The sequence below is a fragment of the Etheostoma cragini genome, chromosome 20, assembly GCF_013103735.1.
Source record: "Etheostoma cragini isolate CJK2018 chromosome 20, CSU_Ecrag_1.0, whole genome shotgun sequence".
In the NCBI taxonomy this organism is placed as follows: domain Eukaryota; kingdom Metazoa; phylum Chordata; class Actinopteri; order Perciformes; family Percidae; genus Etheostoma; species Etheostoma cragini.
Genome location: NC_048426.1, coordinates 13489168 through 13499464, shown reverse-complemented (window position 1 = coordinate 13499464; position 10297 = coordinate 13489168). Strand labels below are relative to the sequence as shown.

The 10297-nt window shown below is 39.5% G+C and overlaps 1 protein-coding gene across 1 annotated transcript; it reads right to left on the bottom strand.

The window, feature by feature from the left end:
* Positions 1-313: 313 nt before the first annotated feature.
* On the bottom strand, positions 314-9230 carry ivd (isovaleryl-CoA dehydrogenase). Its single transcript, XM_034858829.1, has 14 exons — positions 9123-9230; positions 8951-9092; positions 8013-8102; positions 7759-7810; positions 7492-7661; positions 7295-7388; positions 5922-6052; positions 5637-5733; positions 5433-5526; positions 5019-5100; positions 4747-4851; positions 3932-4004; positions 1306-1597; positions 314-325 (listed from the first exon to the last, which is right to left on the bottom strand). The coding sequence occupies exons 2-13, from the start codon at positions 9080-9082 to the stop codon at positions 1464-1466; spliced, it is 1254 nt and encodes a 417-aa protein (XP_034714720.1). The 5' UTR covers positions 9083-9092; positions 9123-9230; the 3' UTR covers positions 314-325; positions 1306-1463.
* Between the last annotated feature and the right edge of the window lie 1067 nt (positions 9231-10297).

The window sequence follows — 10297 nt, the reverse complement described above, 5'->3', positions numbered from 1 at the left end:
ACTGGAATCTCTCCAGTTACCAATCCACGTCTCCTTGTCTATCTCTGTCTGTGTGTGTCTCTCTCTCTCTCTCTGTGTCTCTTTCTCTGACCCCCAACCGGTCGAGGCAGATGACCGCCCACCCTGAGCCATGGTTCTGCTCGAGGTTTCTGCCACTTAAAGGAAGTTTTTCATTGCCTCTTTCGCATAGTGCTTGCTCTTGGTGGGAAATGTTGGGTTTCTGTAAATAACATCACAGAGTACGGTCTAGACCTGCTCTTTATGGAAAGCGCAATGAGATAACTGTTGTTGTGATTTAGCGCTATATAAATAAAAATGAATTTAACTATAGTCTTAACAGGGACTTGAACCACCAACCCTCCGGTTCCCAACCCAACTCCCTACAGACGGAGCTATTGCCACAGTCTTGATCAACTGCAGAAAGCATCTGTGATAGCAGCACATGATAAAGGCTGGGTTATTTGTGTTAAACTCTCTTTTATGTTATTTTCTACATGCATCATTGATTATCAGGATATATTTGTACACAATATTTGAATCTAATTTCTTACTAACATTTCATTCCCTTCACCACTGTGTTAGAGATAGTAATGCCTTGTTTCTTGTAAAAGGGAAAATCCACCCTGAAACATGTATTATTCAAAAGCACCGGGATAGTTACATCATTGTCTGAACTACAGTCTCCCCCGTTGGTTTGTCTAGAAACAAGGAGCTCTGTTCAACGGCTGCACAGGCACTACAGACACATGTAGGTTTTCTTTATATTTGATTACACTTTACTTGAAGGTATCTACATAAGAGTGACATTACACTGTCATGAAAGAGTCATAAACGTTTGTGACATAACTGTCATTTGGTTTTGGTCATGACAAGTTAGGGTTCATGTGTCATGACTGTGTCATGACAGTGTCATGTGTTCATGAGAGTGGCATGTCACTCTTATGTACTGTAGATACCTTCAAGTTGAGTGTTACCTAATGTTTTACCATTTTTCTAAATGCAATCCTTCAGTAAAACTGACACAAACTCAAGTATAGAAATAAATGATTACATTTCTTTTATTCATGGCAAACAAAACTACATTATTATTATTTTTACACTGTACATCTACAATTTGTCCTTTGGAGAAGATCTTTAGGAGGGTTTCTCCAGTCAGACTGTACAGACAGTACAGTGGAATGTTGGCTCCCAAAAGTGGACTATTCTTTTCTAATGCTAATTCTCTCAAATAAAATACTCTGACATTAGTTGTTTTAACATAAACAGTTTGCACTAAAATCATGACTCTGCCCAAATTATACTTACACTGTACTGTGTGACAATGATTTTGAAATGTGTGCTAATCCAATATCCTAACAGCATCAACAATTCAAACAGTGTAAGGCCCTGGGTGTGAGTAATTGTGTTCATCCACAGCAAACCCCTTTGTACAGTCTTTAGCGATTGCCATTTCTCAGTTTGTATTATTTGTACAAAGAGTTGAAGGCTCGTCCAATAATAAGCCGGCGAACTTCACTTGTGCCTGCGCCGATTTCATACAGCTTTGCATCACGCAAGAATCGCCCCATGGGGTAGTCGTTAATGTAGCCATTCCCACCTGTTGACAAGAGATTCACATTGGTTTGCAGTAATGCAGCAGGTTGCTTTAGAGTTAAGTGCACATACTGCAGAAATAAAATGTGCACTAAATGAGTCCCTGAGCTCTTAACATCTTTGTCAGTTGCTACTGATAAAACTTGTGTTTCATGCTGATAACTCAACCAATGTTCATTTTGCACCTGAAGTGTAGTTGTAGTATATGATGTATGATATATGATGTAGTATAGAATATGAGGGGGAAAAAAACATTCACATTTGATTAAGTTGACACGGTCATTTGTTTGCATAATGACGCCATTCTGTGTACCAAATACTATATTTAACACTATATTGTTTTTCAATTGAAGCTTTTAATGGGAAAAACAAGGCGATAACATGTCATGTGCACTCCGTTTCATCAAAGCTTGACATGAGGTGAAAATGGCAACAGGCCATATTGCATGAACACAAAGAGGCCAATTCTAGCAAGCACTTCCTGACTGTTAAACATTCTCATTAAAATTAAGCTCATGAAAAGTAGTTCAATCAGGAAGACCGCTCCATTCTTTCTCCTCTATACCTCAGTTCATCACTTCCATTCAGCAACACCTCTTGGCTTTTATCAACGAACGCACCCACGCACGCACGCACAGGCCAAAAGTTTGGACACACCTTCTCATTCAATGCGTTTCCATGACTATTTGCAGTGGAGATAATCACTTAAGGCATCAAAACTATGAATGAACACATGTGGAAGGATTTATTTAACAAAATAAATAACTGAAAACATGTCTTTATATTCTAGTATCTTCAAAGTAGCCACCCTTTGCTTTTTTTGATAGCGCTGCAAACCCTTGGTTTCTCTCAATGAGCTTTATGAGGTAGTCACCTGAAACTTTCACTTCACAGGTGTGCCTTGTCAGGGTTAATTAGCGGAATATCTTGCCTTATTAATGGGGTTGTGTTGTGCAGAAGTCCAATTGATATACAGCTGACAGCCCTATTGGACAACTGTTAGAATTCATATTATGGCAAGAACCAATCAGCTAAGTAAAGAGAAACAAGTGGCCATCATTACTTAATGAATTGAATGTCAGTCAGTCCGGAAAAATTGTGAAAACTTTGAATGTGTCTTCAAGTCCAGTCACAAGAAACCATCAAGAGCTACAACAAAACTGGCTAACATGACTGCCCCAGGAAAGGAAGACCAAGAGTCACCTCTGCTGCTGAGGATAAGTTCATCTGAGTCTCCAGCCTCAGAAATCGCAAGTTTTGATTAGAGTCCAGATGAATACTACACAGAGTTCTAGCAGCAGACACATCTCTAGAACAACTGTTGAGAGGAGACTGTGAGAATCAGGCCTTCATGGTCAAATAGCAGCTAGGAGACCACTGCTAAGGAGAGGCAACAAGCAGAAGGGATTGGTTTGGGCCAAGAAGCACAAGGAATGGACATTAGACCAGTGGAAATCTGGGCTTTGGTCTGATAAGTCCAAGTTTGAGATCTTTGGTTCCAAACGCTGTGTCTTTGTGCAACGTAGGATAGGTGCCCGGATTGATTCTACATGCCTGGTTCCAACCGTGAAGCATGGAGGAGGAGGTGTGATGGTGTAGGGGTGCTTTGCTGGTGATACTGTTGGGGATTTATTCAAAATTGAAAGCATAATGAACCAGCATGGCTACCACAGCATCCTGCAGCGACATGCCATGCCATCCGGTTTGCGTTTAGTTGGACCATCATTTATTGATTTATTGGCAAAGACCCCAAACACACCTCCAGGCTGTGTAAGGACTATTTGACCAAGAAGGAGAGTGATGGAGTGCTGCACCTCCACAGTCACTGGACCTGAACCCAATTGAGATGGTTTGGGGTGAGCTGGACCGCAGAGTGAAGGCAAAAGGGCCAACGAGTGCTAATCATCTCTGGGAACTCCTTCAAGACTGTTGGGAAAACATTTCAGGTGACTACCTCTTAGAGCTCATCAAGAGAATGCCAAGAGTAATCAGAGCAAAGGGTGGCTACTTTAAAGAAACGAGAATATAAGGCACACCTGTGAAGTGAAAACCATTTCAGGTGACTACCTCATGAAGCTCATTGAGAGAACACCAAGGGTTTGCAGCCTTATCAAAAAAGCAAAGGGTGGCTACTTTGAAGAAACTAGAATAAAAGACATGTTTTCAGTTATTTCACACTTTTTTTGTTAAGTAAATAATTCCACAAGTATTCATTCATAGTTTTGATGCCTTCAGTGATAATCTACAATGTAAATATATAATACATACACACTTGACAGTACTGTAAAGATTTTATTTCAAGGTTTTCATTTGAGCCACGGGGTTTCTTGGCACTTACCCAAACACTGAATGCCATCTAAAGCAACCTGAGTGGCATTCTCTGCAGCATACAGGATCACCCCGGCGCAGTCCTGCAACGACAACACAAGTCAAAACAGCCACTGTGTGCAGCGGTGGGGGAAAGAATTACAATTTAACAACAATTTAAGAAAGAGTAAAATATGACGCTGGCTTGGGGAGTGACAACAAAATTAAACGTCTTTTATTCTTCATGGGGTTCCATCATGTTAAGTCTAAGTCTAAACTTTTTATGCAAACTAAAATCAATTTAACAATACTTTGCCACAATATGAAAAGTCAAATATCCACCATATAGCACTGTGGGATTTTATAGATCACTGATAACATTTTTTTTTTCATCAAAACTTTTTGAGAGGTCTGAAAAGCTAGCTCTAAATTTTGCAAATGGCGCAGTGGGTTGGCGTCAAACACATCATTTCAAATATGTATTTAACACTGTTCAAAGTGATCAATTAAGATAATTAAAAAACAGATTTTAAATGAATGCATCAATGAAATATTAAAAATACCAAATACCTAGATATACTTGCGGTTTTATGCCTCCGCCAACCAGTCAATTTGTATTTTACATCCAAAAAAGTATGCAAAGGCAAGTAAAAGGTGTATTTTGTAATAATTAGACGAAGAATTCTTGCGTTATGGCCAAAGCGTTTTTTTATGAGGTCACAGTAACCTTGACCTTTGACCACCAAAGTCAGACTGGTTCATCCTGGTTCATGTCTTCAAATGCCCTTTTAAAAGATACAGTAAAGCAGGGTGCGACAGGAGTAGACAAAAAAAAAAAATCCTCACCATTGAATTGAAATATCCTTTGTCACAAGCCCGGGCGACGTTGTACACATAATGCCGAGAGGTGCTCAGTCTGGTGTACATGTCAGCCATCTTTCCTTGCATTAGCTGCAAACAGATTCACATAAAGCATCATGGTAATTTCACTCAAGTCAACTTACAGTTTGAAGTTCTACAGCTGCCAGCTTCACACCAAAAGGTATTACATTTTACAAAGCACATTAACAGGGACTTTTCAAACACTACTTGCATAAAATGAAGACTGAAGGTCAAACCTGAAAGTGTCCAATCTTTTGTCCGAAAGCTTCTCTGACATGCAGGTAGGGAACCGCGTGGTCCAAAACAGCCTGCATGATACTGAAAAGTAATGCTAATGTTGAAGACTGCTGAACATTTTAAACAGGTCTCATATAATAGCATATTTATGTTTAACGACTCACATAATGGAAAGTGCAGGATGCCAAAAACAAAAAACAGGTTTTCTGCAGATTTCACTAAGACAAATTTAAGACTTTTTAAAAAGGCCTAAAATTGTAAGTGTTATTTTTTTAAAGCCCGATGAAACCCTATTCATCTGTATTTATTTCTGTCCTTGTGCTGCTACAACAACAACCACCAAATTTCCCCTCTACAGCAATGAGCACCATGTAAAACAGTTTAATTCAAGCTTATTTCTGATATGAACTTACCCAATAGGGCCTGATGAAAGCACCAGCCTCTCCAGATCTAAGCCGCTCATCATCACATAAACCCCTTTGTTCAACGGACCAAGGACGTTCTCCTCTACAAAAACCGAACATATCAATCAGATGATCAGATTTGGCTCAAATAAAGAAATGAGCCAAGAAAGAACGATCTATGGAGTGTTCTGTTTTACACGTTTATGCACACACCTGGTATTTTGCAGTCTTCAAAGATAAGCTCGCAGGTATTGGAGCCCCTCATGCCCAGTTTGTCTAGCTTCTGCGCCGTGGAGAATCCAGGCATTCCCTACAAAACACACACATGTGCAAAAACTTATTTAAGTTGCTATGATTCATGCTACTTTTGCATAATCTGGTATTATATTAATTAAAATGCAATACCCAGAACAGACCAAAACATGTAAACACACCACGTCCGGAGCCACAAGTAAATCCCAAGACCGAGAAGAACAATCTCTATTCGACTGGATTTACCTTTTCAACAATGAAAGCTGTGATGCCTCTTTGATGGGCCTTGGGATCTGTCTTTGCATAAACAATAAGGACATCAGCATCCGGCCCATTTGTGATCCAGAACTTGCCACCATTCAGAATATAGTAGTCGCCTGCAGAAAAATACAAAGTCAAAATAGAAATGAAGTGGAACTAAAACAGAGTCAAACTGCAGAAATAAGATTTTAAAACCATTTCTCTGGATCCACGGTAAAAGTGGTAAAGGTTAAAAGAGAGACGGTGTGAGTGCAGAACTGCAATTGTAGTTAGTTAATTGTTATTTTATCATAAACAATTTCGGGCTACATTTCAACAATTTCTGTCAGCCTGGAAACATCTCAGTCCCTCTGGTTAATCTGGTTTATTTCCTGCATTCTGATGAAATATTTCTGCTTTTATTCTGCATCAATTTATGGTGGCAATGTATTTATTCATGTAAGGGAAAACACAGGATCAAATTTAAATGAATTTGTTCAGTTGTAATATTTTAGACAAGAGACAAGTCATAAGGTTAATAAAGTCATTATTTAATGAAAATTAAGTCATAATATTTTAAGAAAAAGTTCCCATGCTCCAATAGTCTGCTGTGCATTACGTTATTGCTCTGCTGATATGGTAGCATCTCATTCAGTCCAACTGACAGACACAGAGCTTATAACTCTGGTCTCTAATTGAGATAAAGTTTAGGTAAGTGGCTGAACGCTGCTCTTCGTCGCAGCGAGCAGACACTACACTTTGATAGTTCATTAGCAGAGCAAATAAAGCTAAAAAAAAACAGCTTAAATAGTTTACTCTTTTCAGGCTGATTCTGATTCTCTTTAGCTTGTCAGAGAGGTGATGTGACATGAGATGGCGTTAACGTATACACAAGATACACTGTCAGAGGATAACTCTCTGGTCTTGCAGGACAAAATGATTAAAAGGTTTTATCTTTTCACCTTGCTGCCATCTTGAATAGAATCTGGCCATCCAGCACACACACGCCACCTTGCTGAGTATAAGTCACTCGGCAAGTGCAATATTAAACGTGAAAAGGGTTAAATAAATAATTAATGATCAGCAGCAGAGCAACTACAGCATATCTAGCAATATATAATGGCCACACATTTTAGATGGCAGGCCTATACTGTAAATATGCATGAATAGAGTTATACATGAACTAAAAGATAAGATGTCAGATATTGCAGAAGCACAAGGCCAGAAATAAGTGTAGATAAATCGAAAAGAGTAATAAATAACCATAAGTATGTATATAAACTACAAATATGAATAAAAGTAAAGACAATACAAGAAAATTATAGAAAAAGCAGATTACAGAATGACTCAAAGTAACAATAATGCACGAGGTGTCCTACCTTGCTTCTTGGCTTTGAGTTTCATAGCTACAACATCAGAGCCAGCGTTGGGCTCACTCATGGCCAGGGCTCCTACATGCTCTCCTGTCATTAACTGGCAACAGGAAAACCGGGATTAAGAATTTAATCCATTTTAGTTTGTAGTTTTATGTGTAATTTATACAGGATGAAAATACTTAACTAAATAACCAACTGACCTTTGGCAAGTACTTTTCCTTCTGTTTCTCGTTGCCGTGGCGTACCATCTGGTTGACACAGAGGTTGGAGTGGGCACCGTAACTGAGAGCAATGGCTGCTGACACTCGTGACATTTCCTCCATCACAATGACATGATCGAGGTAGCCTAATCCTGTGCCCCCATACTCCACTAAAAAAAATGTAGAGAGTAAATTAAAAAAAAAAAAAAAAAAACACACGAGAAGACCAGTTTCCTATAAGTACCGTTTTGTCTCCAGCTGTCTTACCTGGAGCAGTGATCCCAAGGAACCCCATCTCCCCCATGTCTTTCCAAAAATCCTGGTGGAGAGACGACACAAAATGTAACCTCAACAGAAATCCTGCTCTAGGTTTCATGGCAGATTAAATGTGGATATACACAACTCCCATATGAGACAGAGCAGGGGTGTGGATCATATTCACGACAATGCTGCCACTTTCTGAACTATTTAACCCACCAGGGAACTACAGGTATGGTGCACAAAGGAACTTTTCAACTCACCCGCATTCCTGGAAACTCATTTGTCTTGTCGATCTCGTCAGCTTGAGGTGCAAGCTTTTCTGCACAGAATTTACGAACTGTCTGCCTGAGCTGTGTAAAAGACATGACACAAACAACAGAGTTTAAAGTAACCCACTCATATGTAATAGTTTTATTAAAAGCACTGAAAAATGAGCAGACAGGCATTAGTTCCCATGTTCCGCCTTCATTTGACTGCATGGCAGACTGAGCATAGATGCTACATGAACTGTAGATAGATATAGAAGTGTGCTGTTTGGGTTACAGGTGAATGTGCTAATATATTTAACAATAATGCAGAAACCTGTTAAGGTGTATTCAATGTCATAATACCCAGAAGTAGAGGACAGACACTTTCATCCAATCAAATCCTTTATACATACCCCACCCCTGCCCTCCTCCCAGTGTCCAGGCTCTCTTACTTGATCCACAGTATTGACCAGCTGTCCCCTTGCGTTTAGTCGATACAACTTGAGTAGATATCATGTCAATGTTGAGTGAGCCTTTCACCCCTTACCTAACTTTCCATTATGATAACTTGAAGTTATAGCTGGCGGCGTTTTAGCAGCTAGTTATGGTAGCTAAATCAAGCTGGTTACGCTTAAAAAGCCGTCCCATTGTGAAGCCATTAGTTCCACTTGTTTAATAATGAAGTAATAGCAAACGAAATAACTCTAGACTGACACTAGGTAACTTTGCTGTCAATTGCGAAACAACTGTTTGCTAGGTGGTTAGCATAGCTAGCTAGGTCGGCTAATATCAAGGTCTCGATGTCGTCACAAAGTGCACAGCGCCCTAAATAACGTCTTCTTTTGTCCGTAACATTTATTAAACCATACTGTAATTTAGCTTTGTTTAATCAGACTCTTCGACTGTTTATATATCTTTACCGCCAGCTGTTGTGCTTCTCGTTAGCTAACCTGTATCTGGTCGTCGGTGAGTCCGTTCACCACATCGTCCACCGGGATGGAAGCTCCGGCGCATCCTCTCCTTGCAACCGCGGGGATAAACAACCTGGAGCCGAGACGGAGAGCGTTTCTGACGGCCAACATGGTCTTGCTTGCAGGCCGACAGGTTAAAGGAGAGAAATGAACCAAAAGACGATACGCTCTCTCCCTGGGATAGCTGTCCCTGAGCTGCGACAAGCTTGAGAGGTCTCACTCTGCCACTATTTTTCCAGAACCACAAACATTTTATTCTTCGTTTTGTTTAAATGGCGGGTGGCAACCGGCGTGGAGCATTACCGCCACCCAGAGGGTGTACCAGAGTTCTCTATTTCCCAAATAAAACAAAACAAACAAAACAACTTCATTATTAAAACCCTTTATTAATACAGTTCTTAAAACAAAACAAAAACAAGGTTATATATTTTCCTTATTTAATGCTAAATACATCCTCGATGTAGGCTACTCCAACCCCCGCATTTCATCAGTTCCTTCTTTGGTTTCTTCTTAGCCACATTCACATAACCCTGTAGGATGTTTCCCCAATGAGTGAATTATTTTGTTTAACTCTGTGTGCCCTCTTTCAATCTTGCCATGATACTTTGTTCGCCGGAATGTTACCCCTACTGATTTTAGCATTGGCTACCACTTTTTATTTTTTATTTTTATTTTTTTTTACAGGTGACGTTCTTTATTTCCCTAGTTAATCCTAAAACGTTTACTAAAAAGTGACGGTATTTCTTGTTTTTACAGTTTTTAGCTACACTTTTATTGAAAGCTAGCCAACGTAGGCCTACATAATTCTGTTCCGTGTCATGAGCTTATTTAGCTATAGAGAATCCGTCATTTAATTCCCCTCGATTCCATGTGAGCTGAGATCTACATCAACCTGACTGCTGTCTGTACATGATGTAGCCTAATCTGAATAGAAATTAATATATTGAGTAGCCTAATACATAGACATATGAAATATAGCCCTGATTTGGGATTACCACGAACGTCAATCATCCACATGAACATGAACTCTTTTTGTCTTTCTGCTTGTTGACGTTTGGCAAACCAGTTTATTGGCGCGTTATCACCACCTACTGGGCTGGCAGCAGTTTCTCTTCAAAAGTTAATTGAATTAGGACATAATGTATTTTCTGTCTCTTAGTGCATGGCACGAATAACAATGATCTGCTGGACCTTCGTTGTTCCCACTGCAATGTGTGCAATTTTGTTTCAATGTTTTTAATACTACCTGGCTCCAGATTTGATGTGTGCAAATTTGCTCAAATAGATTTTGTAATGTGAAAGTACAAAACCTAAATAACTAAGGCC